Source organism: Somniosus microcephalus, chromosome 23, assembly GCF_052327205.1.
Source record: "Somniosus microcephalus isolate GS21.2 chromosome 23, FLI_Smic_1.0, whole genome shotgun sequence".
NCBI lineage: Eukaryota > Metazoa > Chordata > Chondrichthyes > Squaliformes > Somniosidae > Somniosus > Somniosus microcephalus.
Genome location: NC_141009.1, coordinates 10,508,900 through 10,534,705, shown reverse-complemented (window position 1 = coordinate 10,534,705; position 25,806 = coordinate 10,508,900). Strand labels below are relative to the sequence as shown.

At 45.5% G+C, this 25,806-nt stretch overlaps 1 protein-coding gene across 2 annotated transcripts in view; it reads left to right on the top strand.

Annotated features, from left to right (window-relative positions):
* The window catches only part of gpsm1b (G protein signaling modulator 1b), a 306,395-nt gene that overhangs the window by 148,691 nt on the left and 131,898 nt on the right, over nt 1–25,806 (top strand). For both annotated transcript variants that reach the window (XM_085965373.1, XM_085965372.1), the window contains 2 exons: nt 9,768–9,923; nt 19,130–19,238. In XM_085965373.1, coding sequence (XP_085821499.1) covers nt 9,768–9,923; nt 19,130–19,238 — 265 coding nt within the window. The remainder of the gene's footprint in view (nt 1–9,767; nt 9,924–19,129; nt 19,239–25,806) is intronic.

The following is a 25,806-nucleotide window of genomic DNA, read 5'->3' as shown; positions in this document are numbered from 1 at the left end:
GCACGGACACGATGGGCCGAAGGGACTCTTTCTGTGCTGTATAACTCTATGACTATAACCTGCAGTTGGATGTTGGAGGGTGCAGGAATGTAGGGCTGGAGTTGATTACAAAGGTAGGGGAGGGTGAGGCTATGGCTAGATGAGAAAATCTAGGGGCTGGAAGGACGGACAGGGGAGCTAATGGCGGTAGGGGAGTGGGATTTTATGCGAAATAACAACAGAAAATGCTGGAAACACTCAGCAGGCCAGGCAACATCCGTGGAGAGAAATTAGAGTCAACGTTTCGGGTCAAAACCCTTTGTCAAGACTGAAGAAGCACAGGAAATGAAACAGATTAAAAGGCCAGTTTGGGGGCAGGGAGAGAACAAAAGAGAAGTGAAGAGACATTGAGAGGTATTCAAAACCAGACGGTGATAGGACTGGCGGAGACAAAAGACTAGTGTGTTCTACGCGGAGTGAACACACGAAAGGCTGCTGGACCGGATAGCATCCCTGGACGGGTACTCAAGGAATGTGCTGATCAGCTGGCTGATGTCTTCACCGCCATCTTCAATTTGTCATTGGCCCAGGCAGTAGTCCCTACATGCTTCAAGACCGCTACCATTATTCCTGTGCCAAAACAAACGGCTGTGACGTGCCTGAACGACTATCGACCTGTCGCACTCACACCCATCATAATGAAGTGTTTCGAGAGACTGGTCTTAGCCCACATCAAAGCCAGTGTTCCTGCCTCTCTTGACCAACACCAGTTTGCCTATCGTGCAAACAGATCAACGGAGGATGCAATCACAACTGCTCTACACTCGGCACTGAATCACCTAGATGGTAAGGAGACCTACATCAGAATGCTGTTCATAGACTACAGCTCAGCATTCAACACTATCGTCCCCAACAAGCTGGCCACCAAACTCTTGGCCTGAACACTTCCCTCTGCAACTGGACCCTGGACTTCCTAACAAACAGACCCCAGTCTGTCAAATTAGGTAACCACACCTCCCCCCCCCCCCCCCCCCCCCGACCCTGAACACGGGGGCCCCACAAGGATGTGTGCTGAGCCCCCTCCTCTACTCCCTCTTCACCCATGACTGTTTGGCTGTTAATGGTTCCAACACCATCATCAAGTTTGCGGATGACACCACGGTAGTAGGCCAGATCACCAACAACGATGAGTCAGCCTACAGGGAGGAGGTCCAGCATCTCGTGAAGTGGTGCGCCGATAACAACCTGGCCCTTAACATCAAGAAAACCAAAGAAATCATTGTGGACTTCAGGAAGTCCAAAGGCGGAAGTCACACCCCCATCCACATCAATGGGGCTGTGGTGGAAAGGGTGGACAGCTTTAAGTTCCTCGGAGTCCACATCACGGAAGACCTCTCCTGGTCCCTCAACACCTCCACTCTGGTGAAGAAGGCCCAGCAGCGCCTATATTTCCTAAGGAGGCTGAAGGGATGTAACCTGTCACCCCTGATCCTCTCTAACTTTTACCGCTGCACTATAGAGAGCATCCTGACAAACTGTATCACAGTATGGTATGGCAGCTGTAGCTACTACGACCAGAAAGCCCTGCAGCGGGTAGTCAAAACTGCCCAACGCATTACCGGCACCCGGCTACCGACCATAGAGCACATATACCAGAAACGCTGTCTACGGAGGTCACGGTCCATCATCAAAGACCCTACCCACCCCAGCCACAGTCTGTTCGCCCTCCTGCCATCTGGGAGACGCTACAGATGCATTCGCACCCGTACGACCAGATTTAGGAACAGCTTCTTTCCCAGGGCTGTCATCCTACTGAACTCCACAAATAAACTCTAAAGCCTGCACATCTGCCAATGCACTTTATTATGGTTATATTTATGTTAATATACTACAAGCCAAATGTACGTTGAATGTTTAAATGTCTTAATCCAAATGTACACTCTCTGGAGCCGCAAGCCTACATTTCGTTGTACTGCACTTGTGCACTAACAATGACAATAAAAGTTGATTTGATTTGATTTGAGACGGCTCTAGATTAGGTGTGAAATGCGTTGGCAGAATGAGAGACAGCTGCCATGTGGGAGAGAGAAAAAAAGGAAGGGGGGAGGGCCAAAACAAAAGTGTGGATAAATAATATAAGTAAAAATGTAATGGGGGCCGAGGTTATGATCTGAAATTGTTAAACTCGATATTCCGGAAGGCTGTAAAGTGCCTAATCGGAAGATGAGGTGCTGTTCCTCGAGCTTACGCTGAGCTTCTGTGGAACAAAGCAAGAGCCCGAGTGCAGTGAGGTCTGAGTGGGAATGGGGCGGTGAATTAAAATGACAGGTGACCGGAAACTCGGGGTCATCCTTACGGACTGAACGGAGGTGTTCCGCAAAGCGGTCACCCAATCTGCATTTGGTCTCCTCGATGTAGAGGAGACCACATCGTGAGCAGGGATTTTATGCGAGTAGGTTGAGGGCAGCAGTGTTCTGGGTTGAGTTGGGGGTTTTAAGTCCATTGGTGTCACAGAAACTGGGCAGCAGAATTACTTTATCAGTGTTGGTAAGATTGAGACCGCTGTCATTCTAAATATGCAAGTGTCAATCAATTAAAAGGGACAAGTTACTAACTCGAGCAAATATTTCCGATTTAAGGAAGTTTTTTTAATGTTCAGATAGACGATAATGAGGGGGTCACTGAGGAGCAAAGTCAAGTGCGGAGGTAACCAGGTATGCATGAGGGTTTCTTCAATAGTCGGAGAGAACTGGGGGCAGAGACCAGCCATGTTTTGGAGCTGGACGTAGGCAGTGTTGCTGATGGACTGGATGTGGGGTTTGAAGTTCAGCTCGGGGGTCAGTCAGGACCCAGAGGCCGCAACACTATGGAGTGGAATTTGAGTGGGCAACCAAGAACCTAAGAAATAGGAGCAGGAGTCGGCCATACGGCCCCTCGAGCCTGCTCCGCCATTCAAAAAGATCATGCCTGATCTTCTACCTCAACTCCACTTTCTCGCCCAATCCCCACACACCTCGATTCCCTTAGTGTCCAAGGAGGGGGATGGCATCAGCGATAAGGCGTGAAATTTCTGGTGGGCGTGACTTCCGAGGATGTTAAGCTGCAAGAAGTGCCGGCTAATCCCAAATTAGATGGTGGGACAGGCAACCGACCAGCTTGGCAACAGCCATCGAATCCAGGGCCAAGAACAAATGGAACATTGCTCTGTGGACCATTGTGTATTCTGTTTTAATGACCTGGTTAAATGACACAAGTCTAGTCATGTGGACACTCTGCGTGCAGTTAGACTCCTTCAGTAATGTCATGAAACTGTCTCAATGATTTGATTGATGAAGCATAATGAAGTGTTGCCCAATGAGCATTCTCGTCCAGAAATTAGGCAAAATCATTGGGCAAACTTTAAAGGTGCTTTCTCACCCTGTCCTTCTCATTGTACCGTTACATTATTGCATTGCAGATGGGTTTTCAGGCTTCGCTTCAGGCTCTGACTATTAGTGAAGCGCCGATTCTTCACATAGTTACCTCCACCTCATTTGTAGTTGTAGCTTCATCGAGGATTTATGAGGGTGCCCCTTCCCTGGGTGCCCCTTCCCCGGCCGCACCCCCCCACCCCCCCCCCCGCACCCTACCCCGCCAGCACAATTTAAAGAGAATTGGCTTGAAAAAGAAGCTATTGGATTACCAAGATTCCAAAAAAAAACAATTTATTAGCGTCGGCTTAAAAAGCTGCTTTTTAGCTGTGGGCTGTTGTCACAATTCCCATTTTCCCATAAGACGTAAAACCGCAGCTGCTTCCCAGAAGGTCGCCGTGAAGGTTAATGACCGCATCATAATCATAAGTAAGATCATTAAGCGGGCTCCCGTCTCTGGACTGTGCAAAGCAATCATTGTGTTGGAGTGAGTGATGATCTGCAACAGACTCCAAGCCATGTGTTAGTCCTTTGCTACACATGGCCAACTCCAGCTGAACGCACATCAGATCTGAACCCAGAATTAAAGCCCACGCTGGTTGTATAGAATTACAGTGCAGCAATTCTCGTCCCCTTCATTCCCACTGTACGGATTCTAAAGGACCACATCTGGCCTCCACTGAGTCTTTACGTAGACCCACGACATTAAACGCTTTCAATAGTTTTCCTTGATAAATTTACCGTCCGGTGTCGAGCTGCACCAAGAAGATCCCAAGTTTGATTCCTGGTCACCATAGAATCTTACAGCGCAGAAGGAGGCCATTCGGCCCATTGTTTCTGTGCCGGCTCTTTGAAAGAGCTCTCCAATTCGTCCCAAACACAATAGCAAAATACTGCGGATGCTGGAAATCTGAAATAAAAACAGAAAATGCTGGAAATACTCAGCAGGTCAGGTAGCATCTGTGGAGAGAGAAACTGAGTTAACATTTCAGGTCGATGACCTTTCTTTCGATGCCCTGCTCTTTCCCCCCCATAGCCCTGCAATTTTTTTTCCTTTTTAAAATATATATCTCAATTCCTTTTTGAAAGTTATTGTTGAATCTGCTTCCACCACCCCTTCAGGCAGCGCTTTCCAGATATCACTGCTAGCACGGAGCGGTAGTATGCTTACCTCTGAGTCAGAAGATTCTGGGTTCAAGTCCCACTACAGGGACTTGAGCACGAAAATCTAGGCTGACACTCCGGTGCAGTACTGGGGTAGTGCCGCACTGTCGGAGGTGCCGTCTTTCAGATGAGACGTTAAACTGAGGCCCTGTCTGCCCTCTCTCAGGTGGACATAAAAGATCCCATGGCACTATTTCGAAGAAGAGCAGGGGAGTTCTCCCCGGTGTCCTGGCCAATATTTATCCCTCAATCAACATCACTAAAAAAAATAAAAAAAAACGATTATCTCGTCATTTATCACATTGCTGTTTGTGGGAGCTTGCTGTGCGCAAATTAGCTGCCGCGTTTTCTGCATTGCAACAGTGACTGCACTTCAAAAAGTGCTTCATTGGCTGTAAAGTGCTTTGGGATGTCCTGATAGGCGCTATATAAATGCAAGTCTTTTTTTTTTAAACTGTAAATTGCCAGAGAGACTCGTACTTGAACAAGGACATTCAGTGTGTTCCTTGTATAACAGCAGTGACTGCAACTGTAGTTCTTCAGCATGTAGCTGTTCGTCTGCATTTTTACAGTAGACCCACTCTGTACTCTCAGTCCATGTACTTTGGCTAGATGGGGATCTTCAATTCAAATTACACAGTAGCAGTTTTCAGCAGTGAGCTGGTTAGTAATTGTGAAAAGCTGTGTCCTTGTTGAAGCAGCTTTCTTCTATTTTGGGACTGATCGGTGGGTACATAATGTTCTGAGACGAGTACGGTTCAACCTTTAAATTACAGCTCTTGAAATTATGTTGTCTGCAAGTAACACCTGGCTGGGCTGCTGGGATTGAAAGTTGGTGGTTGAGAGCAGTGATGCTTTACTCAGCATTAACTTAACTCTAACCCCCTGAGGCTTTAAGATTTGTCCCTTTTTATGTTTGAACGGGAGATAATCTGTGACATAATAAAACTCACTACGCACTTGGTTCGAGTATAAAGCGAGGCTTTAATCAACTTGTTTCAAAACATGGAGGTCTAGTTGTACTTCACTAGTTCCTGTCTTACAAAATGTCCCTGAGCAAGCTGGGCCCACGCCCGAGTATTTATACTCCTTGGACGGCGCCACCAGCTTGCCATCCAGTGTTATTTCATAAGTTGTTTCTTCATGATGATGAGATTTATAACAATCTGTAACTCCCGTCAGTGTGTGTGTTTCATCTTTTAGACTTCTCAAACTTTTTTGTTAAAGTTGAAGTATAATCTACTCCTCCAGACCTGAAAGCTACTGATTTTTGTTTTCAAATTGTGCTGCTTCCCACCCCTCAACCCAGTCCCTCCACCCTACTGTCAGATATGGTGGATCTGAGATTGAGCTGGTACTGCCCATTTTCCATGTGCTGCCCCCCGAGGAACTGGTGTAAATGTGTGGGAACTCCCGAGTCGCCAGTCCTTTGGCCCAGAACTTGTGATAACTCTGTCCAGAACTTTAAGGAAAATAACGTTTGATTTCTAGTTAGTCATAAAACTGCAATGTTGATTCTTTTTGGGCTTCTATCAGTAGCAATTACAGCAGATTAGTGTATTAATGTGGGACTCTGTCTGATTTCACAAACCGTCGATTCCAATAAAAACAAACAAAATTCACAGTGAAATGATTTAGAGCAGATGTGACCCTGTGATGAGGAACAGTGATGAGAGGTTATACCTATCGGGAAAGATTGAACAGGTTGGGGCTCCTTCCTCTAGAAAAGAGAAGACTGAAGGGTGACCTGGTAGAGGTCTTTAGGATTATGAAAGGGTTTGATAGGGTAGACGTAGAGAAGATGTTTTCACTTGTGGGCGAGACCAGAACTAGGGGGCCGTAAATATAAGATAGTCACTAATAAATCCAATAAGGGATTCAGGAGAAACTTCTTTACCCAGAGAGTGGTGAGAATGTGGAACTCGCTACCACAGGGAGTGGTTGAGGTGAATAGCATAGGGGAAGCTTGATAAGCAATAGAAAGCAATAGAAGGATATGTTGATAGGGTGAGATAAAGAGGTGTGGGAGGAGGCTCGTGTGGAGCACAAACACTGGCATGGACCAGTTGGGCTGAATGGCCTGTTTCTGTGCTGTAAATACTTTGTAATAAGAAATCGGAGCAGGAGTAGGCCATATGACCCCTCGAGCCTGCTCCGCCATTCAATAAGATCATGGCTGATCTTCGACCTCAACTCCACTTTCCCGCCCGATCCCTCTGATGTGATGTGGAGCTGCAGCTGTTTGGTTAGAAGGAGAATGACCATCAAGTCTTGTTTCTACAGTGTTATTTTGGGGGAAGTTTGATCGCGTTAGAGAACGCAAACATAGACGTCAAATTAAGAGGTCGTTGTGGACTAAGTAAGATGTACTTTTGTTGAAAAATGGGAGAATAAGGAAGAACTTGTATTTTTATCGCAGCTTTCTCGTCTTTGGGACGTCCCAAAGTGCTTCACTGCCAATGAATCACCTTTTGAAGCGTAGTTAGTGTTGTTTCTTCGGCAGACAATTTGCACACAGCCATGTCCCAAAACAGCATTTTATGACCAGGCAAATAGAGTTTATGACATAAGCAAACATTTGATTTAGACACAAAATACAGGCCAGACGGCAGTTTTAGCTGGGTCCACAGGTCAGGGAAATCTTGAGGTTATCAGAAATGGAGACGAAATTGATGTATGGATAAATTGATGTATGGATAAATTGTGCATCTGGGAATGATTCATAAAATGGGAGGTACAATGGATGTAATCAAAAGTTGCCACTTGCATGCCAAAGCTGACATGGAATAATGGAATATATTCAAGAAGGAGTTGGATATATTTCTTAAGGTTAAAGGGATCAAGGGATATGGGGAGAAAGCAGGGACAGGGTACTGAATTTGGATGATCAGCCATGACTCATTAAATGGCGGAGCAGGCTCGAGGGGCCGAGGGGCCGAATAGCCTACTCCTGCTCATATCTTCTATGTTTCTTCTATGTTATGTTTCTATGAGGCATATCTCTGCAAACTATGCAAAGCCAATGATTGCAGATTAGCGGTGACAGTTGTGTGTTCTACAGTAAGGGGAGGGGTCAAAAACTGAGATGGTGGGTGGTCCTGGCTAGATGGTGTTGGGGATGATATTTGGTCCAAGAGACTTGACTTTACAGAAGCGATGCATCTCATCGAAAGGGTATTGATCGTTTTGATCATTCATGACTTGATGATGTGATAGTTAAAACCATGTGGCACATTATTGGCTTCTTTCTGAAAGCTGGCATCCAATCCAACATCACTGTCGAGAGTGGGCTTGTTGCCAGCTTTCTACAGAGTTTTGGTTCAATTTTATATTAAAAAGCGCACACTTGGATTAATTCCAAAATCCAGTGGACAAGACTATGGTAGGTTGCATCCAGGCTGCAGAGTTAAATCTAGCCAGAAAAATGCCCTACCCAAAGTTGTGTTGCAGTAAGGTAATGGCGTTCTATTTTCTTTCTGCCGCCCCACTTTCATCATAGATAAGTGCACTGTTTCAAACTGGGTTTGTCTGCTATGTTGGCTCATGTTTTTGAAAGGCTTGGAGCAGAACAAGGACGTTCATTGAACACAACAACAACAGTTTGCATTTATACAGCGCCTTTAACGTAGTAAAACATCCCGAGTTACTTCGCAGGATAGTTATCAAACAAAATTTGACACCGAGCCACATAAGGAGATACTGGGACAGATAACTGAAAGCTTGGTCATAGAGGTAGGTTTTAAGGAGCGTCTTAAGGTAGGAGAGCGAGCTAGAGAGGCGGAAATGTTTAGGGAGAGAATTCCCGAGCTGGGGGGCCAAGGCAGCTGAAGGCGTGGCCGGCAATGGTGGAGCGATGAAAATCAGGGATGCGCAAGAGGCCAGAATTGGAGGAGCGCAGAGATCGGATGGAGTTGTGGGGCTGGAGGAGGTGACACATCTGTTCTATAACTGGTCTGTAGAGAAGTTTGTTCTTGGTGATCTTGCTCAAGTGGAAAGATCTTTACGTCTACCCTATAGAACCCCTTCATAATGTTGAAGACCTCTATCAGGGCACCGCTCACTCTTCCCTTCTCTTTCCTAGAGAAAAGTGCCCCGGCCTGTTCAGCCTTTCCTGATAGTTGTACCAGTAACATTGAGAGAGGACACTCTCTTTCGCTCTCTTTCTTTCTTCCTCTCTTTCTCTCTTTCTCTTTCTCTCTTTCTTTCTCTCTTTCTTTCTTTCTCTCTTTCTTTCTCTCTTTCTTTCTCTCTTTCTCTCTTTCTTTCTTTCTTTCTCTCTTCTCTCTCTCTCTTTCTCTCTCTCTCTCAAAGCATTTGTTGGATTGCAGACACGCTGGAAAACAATTTATTTCGAACTGCAGACAACTAATTAATCATTAGTTGGCCGATCTTGAGGATCCTACGTGCATGCTGGTTTTTTTTATATTCCACTATTAAGAAAAGAAAGACTTGCATTTCTACAGCACCTTTCACAACCTCAGGACGTCCCAAAGCGCTTTACAGCCAATGTAATACTTTTGAAGTGGCGTCTCTGTTGTAATGCAGGAAACGTGGCAGCCAATTTGCGCACAGCAAGCTCCCACAAACAGCATTGTGATTATGACCAGGGAGGATGTCTCCCCTTGGCTGGGGAGTCTAGAACCAGGGGTCACAGTCTCAGAATAAGGGGTTGGCCATTTAGGACTGAGATGAGGAGAAATTTCTTCACTCAGAGGGTGGTGAATCTTTGGAATTCTCTACCCCAGAGGGCTGTGGAGGCTCAGTCGTCGAGTGTATTCAAGACCGAGATTGATAGATTTTTGAATATTAAGGGACATGGGGATAGTGCAGGAAAGTGGAAATGAGGTAGAAGATCAGCCATGAACTAATTGAATAGGCTCGAAGGGCCAAATGGCCTACTCCTGCTCCTATTTCTTATGTTCTTAAATAATCTGCTTTTAGTGATGCTGGTTGAGGGATAAATATTGGTCCAGGACACCGGGGAGAACTCCCCGCTAATATTGGGGGTGAGGTGGCCCCATTTGATTTGCCCTGATTAAAGATTGTTAGAAGTAAGGTCAGTAAAGTTACAATTGTACAGTTGTTCAATTAGTGTTTGGAAACCAATTAAAATAAATAAATAAATAACACTGGCTTTTTGGTCGAGGTGCATGTTCTGATCAGGAATCTGTTTGCATTACTTTGTCAGCTGACGTGTTTCATTTATTTCCACAGAAAAACACTTCAGATATCCAGACAGCTGAAGGACCAAGCGGTTGAAGCACAAGCCTGCTACAGCCTTGGCAACACTTACACTCTGCTGGAGGACTACGAGAAAGCTATCGACTACCATCTCAAACATCTGTCTATTGCCCAGGAACTAAATGACAGGTAGAGGCTTTGAAACAGCGATTTATTTTTTACTTTTGTGTGTGTCTGTGCGCGTGTGTGCGCGTGTGTGTGTGCGTGTGAGTTGCTGCTGACATTTGTTTTATTTTGTATAATACTGTTATTGTCAGCTTTTTTTGTCTACAATCGTTGCAGAAACTATATTTCAGTGAGCGAGTGGTCAATCTATGGAACAGGCTCCCTCGGGGGACGGTGGAAGCAGCTAGTATTGATTCATTCAGATGCAGATTAGATAGGTTTCTTTCAGAAAATAACATTTTGGGATACAGTGAATGAGTAATCTGAGACATGATGTGTGGTGAGTGTCGCGTGCTCGGGAGGAACAGGTGACTTTGGACCTGTGGTTCCCAAAGCTCTCCACCACTGGGGGTTCTCACCTCATGTCTGGGTCTGTTGTAGACCCATTGATAGAAGTTGATCGCTGTGATTAGTCAACAACTCCATTATCGTTGTATCATCTAGGATGGTAGAAGATGGCAAACTAGAGAGACCTTGATCTTTTTTCGTCTAGCAGTTCCTACGATGTTCCTACCGCTCTGATGGCGCAGTTGTTAAATGCACCTTGCGATGCGTATGGTATAGAGGCATGCAGAGCGCGTAGGTCGTGTATTCAGTCCTTGGTCTGTTCTCTGTTACCTACACTCAACTGGAGCACCAGTGGGGCAGTACAATTGTCATTGGTGTTGTCTGGCCAAGAAATGGAATGTGGATGCTGGGGGCCAATTGAAATTTTCAAGACTGAGATAAATAGATTTTCGTTGGGTAATGGTAACAGGAACGTTGCTCCACATCCCTTGATAAGCCATGCGGCCGCACAGCTGTCTGGAGGACCCGCGCAGGCCGCTCACCGGCTTTCCAATGGGAATAATCGCACGTGCACGAAGAATTGAATGGGCCGCGCAGTCAGTTAAAGGGCCCACGCACCAGAAATGTGGAGCAAAGGTGGGTAAATGGAGTTACGATGCAGGATCAACCATATCTAACTGAATGGCGGAACGGGCTCGAGCGGCTGAATCGCTACGTTCCTAAGGCGCCCAGGGTTCCTGTTGGTGAGCGCTGGCAGAATGTGAGCACGCAAATGTTTATCGAATGAGGGCCGGGTCGGTCTCTGCTGGGTTCCCACCACGGTGGAATAGTCTGCTGGGACTCGCTGTGCCCATGAAGAGTAGCTACTTGAATGAGGTACTGGGGAAGTTCCCAATGGTGAGAGATTGGGAAATGTTGGTGTTCAGAGGGACCTGGGTGTCCTTGCACACGAATCACTGAAAGTTATTGGCCCAGAAATTCGGTTCGGGGGCTTCCCGGGGTGCAAGCCCCCGACCTGCATTTACCTAACGCGCGGCCGTTGAGCTGTGGGCCCGCGTGGAATTCCGATCCTGGGCCTGCTCCAACTTCCGGCGCGCAGTGCTTGCGTATCCCAGGGGCGCAGTTAGTTCGAAGCGTCCCCTGAGATCATGTGGGCCATGGAGAGCCAATCGGAGCAGGGAATCTCTCTTCATAGATTTGACAGGAAGACCTGTCAAATTTATGAATAGAGTTCGGCCCCAAAACATAACTAAAATTTCAAATAAATTTTTTAAAAAATCACATTTTAAAAATAACTATAAATTACATAAAATAACTATTTTAAACAATAATTTAAATTTTTGAAAAAATTAATTATAGTTTTGAACGGGGCTAAAAATAAACTTACCTTTCTTTAAAGTATTTAGAAATAATAAACCTGTGGAAAAAATGTTTTAATTTTACTTAATTCATCACTTACCTTGTTAAAAGCAGGCCTTGCGACTGCTTTTTAAAAGCGTAGCTGCTGGAGAATTACCCTCCCGGAGAAACCTGGAAAAAAAACGGAAGTTCCAGGCGTACGCGCTGCCTCTCCGGCGCACGCGTTTGACCTGTGAACCCCTTCCTTGAAGGGAACGGAAGTTCCGGTTTCCTGCGCATAAGCAATGCATACACAAAACCAGCACTTTCGTTAGGCCTACGCGTACTCACCCATGGGGACCCGAATTTCTGGCCCATTATGCAGGTACAGCAAGCAATTAGGAAAGCAAATGGTATGTTGGCCTTTATTGCAAGAGGATTTGAGTGTAAGAGTAAAGACGTCTTATTGCAATTATATAGGGCCCTGGTGAGACCACACCTGGAGTATTGTGTACAGTTTTGGTCTCCTTACCTAAGGAAGGATATACTTGCCATAGAGGGAGTGCAATGAAGGTTCACCAGACTGGTTCCTGTGATGGGGGGATTGTCCTATGAGGACAGATTGAGTAGGCCAGGCCTATATTCTCTCGAGTTTAGAAGAATGAGAGGTGATCTCATTGAAACATACACAATTCTTACAGGGCTTGACAGGGAGGATGTTTCCCCTGGCTGGGGAGTCTATAACCAGGGGTCACAATCTCAGAATAAGGGGTCGGCCATTTAGGACTGAGATGAGGAGACATTTCTTCACTCAGAGGGTGGTGAATCTTTGGAATTCTCTACCCCAGAGGGCTGTGGAGGCTCAGTCGTTGAGTATATTCAAGACAGAGATCGATAGATTTTTGGGATATTAAGGGAATCAAGGGATATGGGGATAGTTCAGGAAAGTGAAGGTGAGGTAGAAGATCAGCCATGATTTTATGGCTCGAGGGGCCGAATGGCCTACTCCTGCTCCTATTTCTTATGTTCTTATGTTATGATGCTCCAGCATGAGCCAGTGCTTTAGCAGAGGAGGAGTAAGGATTGGGGGAAATAGTTTAATTAACGTTTTAAGTAGTCATTGCTGGAACTTGGGAAATACAATGAAACCTAACTGTGGTATCAAGTTAGAATTAATCAGAGGGAGGTTTGGTAACCTACACCTGGAGGATGTGCGAGACTTGCTTATTTTCTTCCATGCCCCTTGAACTTTTCCGTTTCTAAAATCACTATCGCCTTTCAATGTATGTTTGTGTTCATCAGCTCTCATATTCTTATATATTTTCTTTAAAGCACAGGGATTCTGATCAGTACCTAGTACATAGCGATAATGAATTTACTCAAACAGAAATAAAACCAGAAAACATTAACAAACCTCAACAAGGTGCATTTTGTATGTTGTGTATTATGTACTGTATGTCCTAACTTGCACCAAGTCCCGCTCACCCGTCACCCCTGTGCTCGCTGGCCTACCTTGACTCCCAGTTAAGCAACGCCTCAATTTTAAAATTCTTATCCATGTTTTCAAATCCCTCCGTGGCCTCGCCCCTCCCTATCTCTGTAACCTCCTCCAACCCTACACCCCCCTGCGATCTCTGTGCTCCGCCAATTCCGCCCTCTTGAGCATCCCCGATTTCCTCCGCTCCAACATTGGTGGCCGTGCCTTCAGCTGCCAAGGCCCCAAGCTCTGGAATTCCCTCCCTAAACCTCTTTACTCCTTTAAGACGCTCCTTAAAACCTACTTCTTCGGCCAAGCTTTTGGTTCTCTGCCCGAACATCTCCTTACGTGGCTCCGGGTCAAATTCTGTTTGATAATCGCTCCTGTGAAGCGCCTTGGGACGTTTTACTACATAAAGGCGCGGTATAAATACACGTTGTTATTTGTAATTCATATATTGTAATGTACTTTTTTTGATTAGGATTTCCTCTCTTTCTGAATTGCAGTTATGTTGCAACACAACCCCGTATTAATACATTGTTGGTATGGTGTGCAGGTAACATTTCAGGGTACATGGCACTGATGGGGCGTTGCTAAACAGAAGAAGTGGGAATTCAAAAAAAAAAAATAAAGATTTTATATTTAGAGTATTTGAAACAGGCTATAGGCCCCTTGAGATTTGTGGAAATTAATTTCACAGATAGCCTGAGCATCATTTTTCAGCCCTCCCTTATCCAGTGAGCCTACATTCCAAGCCCGTGTGAAGTTTAATATTTTTACTGTTGTGCTGTTGTCGCCCATCAGAACAGCATGAAATATGGCCTGTTCATTTCGAAGTGCCGACTGTTTGCCGATGGAAGGTTTTTGTGACTTATCTTAAAGCATTTTCTATAGTTTCTGAGCAAATAGTCAATGAATTTTATTCCGTGGGGGCTGCAGTAATTTGCCAACTCGAATTCCATTATTCCATCAGGTTGGGTTAAATTATAGTTGCCAGGTACAATTAGATTTTTACAGTTTAAAAAAATATCTGCACTGCTCCTTCGATTTCAGAACAGCTTAAAATTCATCACACACTGGAACACGTCTGTTACTTGATGTCATTTTTCAAAGCCAAGGGATCTGTCTATTCCCTAAATAGTTAGCAAACTGCCTGATCCCTTTTCTTAATTGATATTGAGTAGAGAGGGCTCTAAGGTTTTTAAAAAAAAATTAAACACGCATACTAAGTCTTGTCTTGGTTGAGTCAGCACATGCAGTCTAGCTGTACTCCGCCAACCTTGTAAGGGGTGAGATCACTGGGCGAGGGCGACAGTGAAATTACTAATTCACATTCTTCGGTTTAGGTTTAACTGTGTCTACTCTTTTCAGGTGGGGTGATTGACCAAATCAACTGTTAAACATTAAATAAAACTTAACAAGTTAAATTAGAATTTTGTTGGCTGGGGGTGATGATGCACTCCAGTCCGCCGCGGCACCCACCGGTCGCGGAAGGCCTCGAGCATGCCGGCGGACACCGCGTGCTCCATCTCCAGGGCCACCCGGGCGCGAACATATTAACTGTGTCTAGTGAGCTTGCTGTTACTATTTCGTCATCTAACTGGTTCCGGTCGACAATTGTTCGTGGGGGGGGGGAAGGGGAGGAAGCTGAACCTGTGCGTGTCTTTCTTGACCGGTCGTCTCGTCAGTTTCTGGCGGTTCCCTCTTGCTGATCTGTTGTTCCGTGCAGGCCGCAGCGCACTTTCCATTCTGATTCCAGTTTGACCATTCTGATGCGCCAGGTGGATCCTCCCAAAACAAGCGCTCTACTCGGAGCTCCGGCACGGCAAGAGAGCCCCAGGTGGGCAGAGGAAACGCTTCAAGGACACCCCTCAAAGCCTCCTTGTAAAAGTGTAACATCCCCACCGACACCTGGGAATCCCTGGCCCCAAGACCAGAGCACAAAGTGGAGGAGAAGCATCCGGGAAGGCGCCGAACACCCTCGAGCCTCTTCGCCGGGAGCAAGCGGAAGCCAAGCGCAAGGAGCGCACGTCAACCCAAGCACCCCACCCACCCGCCCCTTCAACCACCGTCTGCCCCAACCTGTGACAGAGACTCTAGGTCCCGCATTGGACTCATCAGTCACCTGAGAACTCATTTTTAATGTGGAAGCAAGTCATCCTCGGTTCCGAGGGACTGCCGAAGAAGAAGAGTCCCGTTGAGTTAAATTTTCTCCAATTAATCAAATGGCAAGCGACGGCAGAGTCTAAAAGTCCGGGTATCTTGTCTGCACCCTTGGCTTCGGAGAAGAGGAGCAGACTTCACCTGGCCCCCTCAGTCGAAAGAGAAATCATCCTGCCAGCCCGAGTCAGTGTTAAGGGGACACCGTGTCCGCATTCGATTCGTGCCTTTTTCATTTTGGAGCGCTGTTAAAACTTCCTCCAACATTCGAGAACTTTGACCCTCCTCAAAGCAAACCCTGCAGTTTATTTTCTTCGTTCTTGCAACTTGCCCAAATGGTCCTCTGGCTTGATTTTTTTTTTGTTCTGTGCCAAGAGTTGCTTAGTAACGTAATTCAGTTAACCTTCATCCATTTCTTAATTTTTGTTTCCCCCCAACGGACAGTCTGGCTCATAATTTGCAACATCAGTTTTATAGATGTGGGCAAGTCTGAGACAAGGATGCAAACAAAAATTAAGGAGCAGATGGCATTCTGGGCATGTGATCAGAAAGCCAGTTGAGAATTTAGTTATACGCAGCCATAATCTTATTTTAATTTTAATACTCTCTAATTCATCTCGTCTCCTGGTTTAGTACTGTCTGGCATTTGGTCAATACACAATTCAGCATGATCTGAACTGAACCAGTTAGTTAATATAAACTAAGTGCAAACTACACCTGCAAACGGTTTGGTTGGGGGGGAGGGGCGGGCGGAGTGAGAGGGGAGAAGCTTTATAATCATTTTTTTACACATTGCCGCTGGTTAAACATAGAAACATAGAAGATAGGAGCAGGAGTAGGCCATTTGGCCCCTCGAGCCTGTTCCGCCATTTAATGAGATCATGGCTGATCATCCAAACTCAGTACCCTGTCCCTGCCTTCTCCCCATATCCCTTGATCCCTTTAGCCTTAAGAAATATATCTAACTCCTTCTTGAATATATTTATATTTAATGACTTGGCCTCAACTGCCTTCTGTGGTAGAGAATTCCACAGGTTCACCACTCTCTGGGTGAAGAAATTCCTCCTCATCTCTGTCCTAAATGGCTTACCCCTTATCCTTAGACTGTGACCCCTGGTTCTGGACTCCCCCGCCATCAGGAGCATCCTTCCTGCATCTAGTCTGTCTAGTCCTGTTGGAATTTTATTTTATGGTTGGCAACATTTCACTTTGTGGGCATTGTAGCACTCTGCATTCTGTAGGGAGGTCTGAAGGGAGCATAAGAAATAGGAGCAGGAGTCGGCCACTCGGCCCCTCGAACCTGCTCCGCCATTCAGTAAGATCATGGCTGATGTTCGACCTCCACTCCACTTTCCCCACCCGATCCCTGTATCCCTCGATTCCCCTAGAGTCCAAAAATCTATCCGTCTCAGCCTTGAGTACACTCTTCCGGATTAGCTTCTGGCAAGGTGGTCCATGTCCAGCTCAACTCTAACTAAAGGCTCCTTCGGAAGAGTGGAGCCAATCTCAAAAGCTCAGCCACCCCAACGATCAGGTGCACTTGTGAAAATGTAACCAACTTGAATTGTTTAGATGTATGGACCAGGCCCTGAAATGGTGACTGTCGGCATGAAATACTGACGGTCGGCATTGGAGCAGGGACGGAGACCAAAAGGGGCAGCAAATTCTGTGATACATTAAAGGGGAGTGGCATGTATTTATTCAAAATACTGCGGATGCTGGAAATCTGAAATAAAAACAAAGTGCTGGAAAACACTCAGCAGGTCAGGCAGCATCTGTGGAGAGAGAAACAGAGTTAACGTTTCAGGTCGATGACCCTTCGTCAGAACTGGAAAAAGTTTGAGATGGAACAGGTTTTTAAGCAAGTGTTGGGGCAGGGAAAGGGGGGGAGGGAAGGTCTGTGATAGGATGGAAGGCAGGAGAGATTAAATAACAAAAGGGATGATGGTGCAAGGCTAAAGGAGATGGTAATGGGACAAGTAAAGAAACAAAAGATGGGTCTAGAAGAGGTGTACATGGGGATAGCAGAATCATCAACGGCTGTCATCTGAAAAAATAGGGGCAGAGGTTATGGTCTGAAATTGTTGAACTCTATGTTGAGTCCAGAAGGCTGTAAAGTGCCTAATCGAAAGATGAGGTGCTGTTCCTCGAGCTTCGTTGGAACAGTGTAGGAGGCCAAGGACAGAGAGGTCAGAGTGGGAGTGGAGCGGAGAATTAAAGTGACAGGCGACCGGAAGCTCGGGGTCACCCTTACGGACTGAATGTGTGTATTTATTACTGGGGTAGGACTTTGAACAGTGTTTACTCACCTAAGCTTCTCTTTTCCCTTTAAATGTCAATGAATGTGTTGAGAAGGGGTCTTCCTATACTCAAGTTTTCAGCATGTTTGTCATCTTCAACCTGTTCAACCAGGTTTGTTAAGGACACGGGAATCGGCGGGGCTAATCCTGTGGGACTGGATGCACGCACTTTGAATTGCTTGTCATCAATAAATGTATTAAGAGGTGACAAGCATTGCAGTGAAGAACACTTGAAAATTCAGTGCCCTTCTTGTTGATGACAGGAAAGCTGCATGATTAACAAGGCTGACTAATAAAGTATTACCTATCAGTAATTTTCTGTTAGGGGGCAATCAGTCACGGCAGGGAAGGTCATTTACAGCTGATACAGCTGCCATTAGTCAAGCAGACAGTGCTTGGCACCAAGAGTTTTGCCAAAGTTCTTGCAAAAGACATTACCATCAGCATTTAGCTGTCTCTTTTGTGATTTCAGTTGCACTCGAGAGAATGACTAGCGATCCATCGGTGGGGGGGCGGGGAACTTTAGTCAATCCTTACCAACGCAACTGCAAAACTGGTGGCTTTGGTGTCTGGTGAAACAATGTTGGCGTAAGGAAATACGGAATAAGAATAGGCTATTCAGGCAATCAAGCTTGCTCCTTGCAGCAGGCCACGTATAGTCCACTCTGGCATGGACTGTCTTCAATTCACAACATCCCCTGAACACAAGATTGTAAAGTTTCATGCCTCTCTCCCACCCCCCGCCACCCTCCTCCAAGTTAGATCAAACAAAACCGCAGGGTATATAATCTAACTTAGCGTACAACATCCTTGGCTTGACATTATACAAGGCCCTGACACCTCATGTCCCACGTAATATTTGATTAGATCTAGCTGTACACATCCTTACAACTGTCGATTTGGGTCTGAGCCAGATATTCAGCTGCTTAACTCGTGATGTGAACCGTCTCCCTGCAGTAAAGCACATCTGAGAGCAGGTATAAAACAGGCCTATGTTCTCATTTGGACAATTAACTCTCTCAAATTTCCAGATAGTATAATTTTTTCGACAGCACCTCCCAAATCTGCGACCTCCACCACCTAGAAGGGCGAGCAGCAGGCGCATGGGAACAGCACCCCCTCCAAGTCACACACCATCCTGACTTGGAAATATATCGCCGTTCCTTCATCATCGCTGGGTCAAAATCCTGGAACTCCCTCCCTAACAGCACTGTGGGAGCACCTTCACCACACGGACTGCAGCGGTTCAAGAAGGCGGCTCACCACCACCTTCTCGAGGGCAATTAGGGATGGGCAATAAATGCTGGCCTTGCCAGCGATGCCCACATCCCGTGAATGAATTTAAAAAAAAATTGTTTTCTTTGTACAAATGAGGGCAAGGGTACTGTCAAGATTTTAAATTGAAAAACTTTGTTGCCAAAAGTTATGTCAGAATAGTTTTTACAACAGCATAGGAAACCAGAGCGAGATAATTGAAATGTTTTCTATGGGATTTGTGCACTGACAAGAAAGAGAATGAGAATCGTCTAATCTCATCTCTGACTGCACAATGGGGCACATTCTCATGAAACTGGACAATAAGATGTTATTTTTGGCTGTTTGGACAGGGTTGGAGAAGGGAGAGCCTGTTGGAGTCTGGGAAATGCCTATGTGTCACTTGGGAGCCACGAGCAAGGACTACACTTCGCTTCAAGACATCTAGAAATCTCCAGCGAGGTAAGAAAGCTTTCAGAGTGACACCATAGCATCATACAGCACAGAATGCGGCCATTCGGCCCATTGTGCAATTAGTCCCACTCCCCTGTCCCTTCCCCATAGCCCTGCAAAATTTTCCCCGTCAAGTATTTGTCCAGTTCCCTTTCGAAAGTTACTGTTGAATCTGCTTCCACCGCCCATTCAGGCAACGCATTCCAGATCATCATAACTCAGTGTTTAAAAAAAAAAAAAAAAAAAAAAAAAAATCTCCTCATTTCGCCTCTGATTCTTTTGTCAGTTACCTTAAATCTGTGTCTTGGCTTTTTACGTTGGAGGTGGCGGAAATGGCGGAGGATGATCCGTTGAATGTGGAGGCTGGTGGGGTGAAAGGTGAGGACAAGGGGAACCCTGTCGTGGTTCCGGGAGGGAGGGGCAGGGGTGAGGGCAGAAGTGCGGGAGATAGAACGGACACGGTCGAGGGCCGTGTCAACCACGGTAGAGGGGAATCCTCGGTTGAGGACCTTAAATCTGTGTCCTCTGGTTACCGACCCATCTGCCAGTGGAAACAGTTTCTCCTTATTTACTCTTATTACAGGAAACTTTCGATTTACCAGCACCTAAATAACCGGAAATCTCGGTTAACCGGCAAAATTCAGGAGTAGGTTCAGGTAACCTTTATTACTTTTTTTACTCCATTTGTTGCTGTGCAAGGGTGTGGCTGCAGCTGTTGCTAAGCTACAGAGACGCTTGCAACTTGTGCCCACTGTTCTGAAGCTGTGTTTATTGCTTTATACGGAGCTCTCCGCTCCGTATCTTTCACTATAGCGTTCGGTTATCTGGAATTTTTGATGAACCGGCACCATGTCGGTCCCGTCCGTGCCGGATAATAAAAAGTTTCCTGTAAAACCCTTCATGATTTTGAACACCTGTATTAAATCTCCCCTTAATCATACCTGCTCCAAGGAGAACAACCTTGCATCAATCTTTTACATCCGCCCGAGAGGCCCTCGGTTTAATGTCTCATCCAATAGACAACAATCCCTCAGTCGTACATTGAAGTGTCAGTCTCGATTTATACAGTTCTTATCCCTCCCTCCTGGAGTTCAGAGCATTCTAATACAATTTCTTGAAAATGGGTAAATTCACTTGAGGCCAGATAGCTTTGAACGTTAAATAAGGCGGGGATTGGAGGTCAGACCTTCAGGTGGATAACCCAGTACCACGTAGCTGGAAGCACCAAGGTTACTCTCCTACAAATAAAGAACTTTCAATTAAACAGCACCCCTTCAGATCCTTGGGATGTCCCAAAGGACTCCACAGCCAAGCATCTACTGCTGATCTCTGGTCACTTTTGTACTGTAGGCAGTGGCGGCAGCTAGTTTGCATGCAGCAGGGTCCCAGAAACAGCGATGAGATGAATGACCAGATAATCTATTTTTGGTAATAGTTGGCCATGATACTCCCCTGCTCTTCTCCAAATAGTGCCCATGGGATCTTTTATGTCCTCCTGAACAGGCAGACGGGGCCTCTGTTTAATGCCTCTCCCAAAAGATGACACCTCCGACAATGCAGCACTCCCCAAGTGCTGCACCGCGATGTCCGATGAGATGACCTGCTCGGGTCCTGAAGTGGTGCTTGAACCCAGAACGTCAGAGGTGGAAATACTGCCAACTGAGCCAAGATTTTCTTTCCCACTGCAGTGAAAAGGCTTTGAACAGATTAGCACCAAGGGTTTGGTTCTTTCCAGTGTGTAAATGGATTAAATTGGCACATTGGATGCAATTTTAATGCAATGTGCCAATTCAGATCAGTTGCGCACTGAATAATTGGGAATTTGGATATAAATCAATGGTTTTAGACAAAGGCAGCCCATCATGAGGAGGAGGAGGATTAGAGATTCTACTTGTAAATAAAAAGATAAATTTAGATTTCTCAATATTGTGCAGGAGAAATGGTAAAGAGATAAATGAAAAATGCCTCATCAACCTTGGTGAGCAGATTGAATGCTGATGGAGCTGCATTGCGAGTTTCCTGAAATAACCCTGCCTCAGGCTTCACTGAACAAGAAAAAAATGTTGGAAACTTGGTGTTGCGAAAACAAAATCTAGCACAATGCCTGTGGGGACTAACTTAATATCAATTAAACTGCGTGATCCACAGTAACCTTAATTGGGGCAAGACCTATTTCCAATCCCTTTAACCATGGAGCAGTAGTAATGTAGCCTAAAGAGCCGTGAATCAGCCATGCAGGGAACTGATTACATTCGCAACCACGTGGCTGGCTTATAGCTGCCAGGATAAACCAGTGCAGTAGACCCTAAATCAGCATGATAATTAATGATAAGCAAACTGGCCAGCAGATGGGCATTAACATGCACGAGTGCTACTTCGTAGGGCTGAGGTAGAGCAACAACTGCAATTTTACATTTTTTGGTGGTTAAGCCAGATAATTGCGCCAGGAGAAGTGGTGTGTATCGCTGTGATGCCTGGGCTTGAGTTGTTGCTCTGAAGACCGGGAGACCGTTGCTCGACGTTGATCTGGTCGGTGGCATGAGTCGTGATTTCTCACTTAACAGAACGGGCCACGTGAAGGCTGCAATCTTCCACTCCCGCGGTGCGCTGAAGTCTTTTGTAATGTAAATGAGCTTTGATGATCATAGCAATGGTCAGGAGCGGAAAAGAACACTCGCTCTGCCTGGCCGCCCCAAGGTGGGAAGTTTGTATCGCACAAGTTCTTAAAGGGCTTGTCGACCATTGCATCCTTTGAAAGACTTGCATTGCTATAGCGCCTTTCACGACCTCGGGACGTTGCAAAGTGCTTGGCACCCAGTGAAGTACAGTAAACTCTTGTTTAAACGGCACTTTATCATCCGGATTACTTTAATAACCGGCAAAATAGATCTATCTCAATACAAAACAACACCTCAATAACCGGTAATCTTGCCGATTCTACCATACATTTAACAGAACATTCTGTAGGTGAGTACTCAATTATACAGTACATTTCTTGATTTTGTATTTTTGTTTGTTAAAAATTGCCTTGGTAGGTGACATGAATCAGTCATTCATGAAAGAAAGACTTATGAAATAATACTGAGTGGCCTACGGGTGGCGCTATCCAGGGAGAGTATAACTGCTCGGGCACGGGCCCAGCTTGTGCAGGACATTCTTAACAGGAACTAGTGAAGGACACAACTAGACCTCCATGTTGTAAAACAGTTGATTAAAGCTTTGTTTAACGCTTAGACCAAGTGCCTAGTAGTTTTCTTACATCAGTAAGTATACCTCTCTTATCCGGAATTTTTCATCAACCGGCACCATCCTGGTCTCAAGTGCCAGATAAGAAAGAGTTTACTGTACTTTTTTTTTGAAGTGCAGTCACTGTTGTAATGTCGGCAACAAACTTGCGCTCGGCAATGTAAATGATGACCAGATCATCTGTTTTAGTGGCGAGGTTGTGGTAGTTTGCAGAGAATGGTCCATCTGCTGATAGCTGTACTGAATGTTGCAGTGTGTTTGAAGTTGGATCAGGACCCGTCGAGTTCAGCTCTGCCTTGCCCCACTCCAGCACAGAACTTGTGGGAACGTCAATTACAGTCACGTTGCTATAGTTCGACACACTCTCCTTTTTTTCTCTCCTGTGCCCCATTGTTTGTATGATTTATTCAGGACTAAGGCTCCTGGTTCTTCAACCCAGAACTTACCAGACCCAAAAACTCCAAAAACACAAACCCGATGCATCAGAATTGGTTCCAGAGCTAGCTGCATAAATCATAGGAAATTAATGAAAAATCAGTTTTGGCTTGTTTGGCCTAGGCTAGAGTTGAGAGATTGGCTCTCCTTGTTGGCACCCAAATCCCTCTGGTGAGCGAAGAGCTGCAGAATCGAAGCCAAGAGCACTTTCTAGTTACTTGGTAAGACAGCAATTTTAAAAAGTGTCTGAACTTCAACATTGGCACCAAAAAAGTCATCGAACTAGACTTTTAAGCTGCACAGAAAACTATTAAATGCTGGTGCAGCAACATTGCATACTCTCCTGTTAATTTTCAACTTCAATCCTAATTTGGCAGCAAAACACGTACAGAGAAAGGAGAAAGAAACCACATATAAAGTAAGAGGCAGGGCTAAAACTCCCCCTCTGCTTTTATAAGTCCCCATTAAAGTAAAATAAAAAAACATTCTACAGGACATTTGTTTTAAAATATAGTTCATCGTACGCTTGTAATGTAATCAGATTTTTTAGCCAACTTTTGTCCACCAATTTCTCTTCCCCGCCCCCCCCCCCCCCAAATGAATTGACCCCTTGTAGTTACCCTTACCTACCTCACCAAATGCGGCTGTTATCCGTGCATGAGTCTCGGCAGCAAGCGTGTCCTCACCCCAACATCCGCCCTTCCGGCAGAGGTTGCCGGACATTGATCGGGAACCGGGAAACCCTGGCCCATTCTCTCTTCCCTAAATCAGGGGCGCTGAAATCAATCTTGGCGCCTTTAATCGTCGCCCTGGCTGAGATCAGCCCACGAGGCACAGGCCCGGAATCGAACCTGGGACCTTCCTGATTTGAATCGCTCAGCTGGCTGACTTAACTGAACACGGTGAGCCCCATCATAAAATCATACAGCACAGAAGGAGGCCAATCGGCCCATCGTGCCCGTGCCAGCTCTCTCAAAGAGCCATCCAATTAGTCCCACTCTTCTGCCCTTTCCCCATAACCCTGTAAATGTTTTCTTTTTTAAGTATATATCCAATTCTCTTTCAAAAGTTACTATTGAACCTGCTTCCACTGCCCTTTCCCTCTGGTTCTTTTGCCAATTACCTTCAATCTGTGTCCTCTGATTACCGACCCTCCTGCCAGTAGAAACAGTTTCTCTTTATTTACTCTATCAAAACCCTTTGTAATTTAGAACACCTCTATTAAATCTCCCCTTAACCTTCTCTGCTCGAAGGAAAACAATCCTAGCTTCTCTAAGTCTAATAATTGAAGTCCCTCATCCCTGATACCATTCTGGTAAATCTCCTCTGCTCCCTCTTCAAGAACATTTCTACACACAAAGGGTAGTAGAAGTTTGGAACTCTCTTCCGCAAACGGCAATTGATGCTAGATGAATTGTTAATTTTAAATCTGAGAGTGATAGATTTTTCATAACCAAAGGTATTAAGGGATATTGGCCAAAGGCAAGGATATGGAGTTAGGTCGCAGATCAGCCATGATCTCGTTGAATGGCGGAGCAGGCTCAAGACGCTAAATGGCCTCCTCCTGTTCCTATTTGATGTCCCGCTGTTTGCCTGCAGCGCCCCCTGCATGAGGAGGACTGGTTATTCCGGTCTGGCTGACCTGCAGGATAAATCTCACATTCAGCATATAAAAATAGAGAATCGTTTATTGACTCTGAAATGAAAGGCAATGCTGAAAGGAGTCTTCACCACCAGCAAGTGCTTCATAATGTATTTCTCCGCAGCCATAGATTTGTACCATCGACTTGACTGCGGCTGCCAACAGATTCTGTACTTTCTGCCTGGTTTTCTGTTTGTTTATACATTTCCTGAGTGACACTGGAAGTACAGGAATCGAGGGAGAATGAAGCAGCGCGTGTCCTCTGCGCAGTCAACTGCTCATATGTTTAAATTAGTAACTCAAAATTCAAATCCTGTGGTTATGAACTGTGGGATGTATAATTGTTCTGCTATTAGTGGTAACACGTTAATTAATCACTGTAATCACATCTAAATTACATGTGCAGAATTGGGTTAATTAGAAACTGACTCAGTTGCTGAAGAACCAAGTCTCTCTAACGTTGAGGATGTAATTGTTATAAGGAATAATTTGGCCTCTTTTTAATTGGAGCTCATTTTAGCCGCGTGCTGCAGGTTAATTGCAGCAGTGACTTTTCCCCCTAACTCAGAAGCCAGGAATTTGGGCGTGGATCGTCATGCTGTTAGACAAGGTATTGAGGAGCCTCTGTTGCGAGCAGCCGACAACACAACTCACTGTGCCACAAGAGAACTAAATAACCGACCAGTGCCACAAACACGAGTGAGCAACGTACATTCTGCTCGCAAGTAAATTCTTCACCCACCACCCGTTCTGATGACACTGCAGTTGTGATCGAAACAACAACAACTTGTATTTATACAGCGCCTTTAACTCAGTAAAACGTCCCAAGGCGCTGCACAGGAGCAATTATCGAACAAAATTTGACACCCAGCCACATAAGGGGATACTGGGGACAGGCGAGAGAGGTAGGTTTTAAGGAGCGCCTTTAAAGGCGGAGCGGTTTAGGGAGGGAATTCCAATCCAGAGGGCCCAGGTAGCTGAAGGCACAGCTACCGATGGTGAAGCGGTGAAAGTAAATTTTAAAAAATGCCATTACTGTAATAAATATTTTCATCTTGTGTAGTAATTAGAGATATAGTTCCCCTGTTGCTATGTGGTGACTTCTTTCCAAAGACAAATTTCCTCCCTGTCAAGAAACATTCCATTAGCGAGATACAAAGTTAAAATTATAATAGGCAGCAGCTCGTCACCTCTCTCTTTCTTGGCGATTAAAATTCCTCGTTCCACGACTTTTTGGCATTCTTAAATATTGCA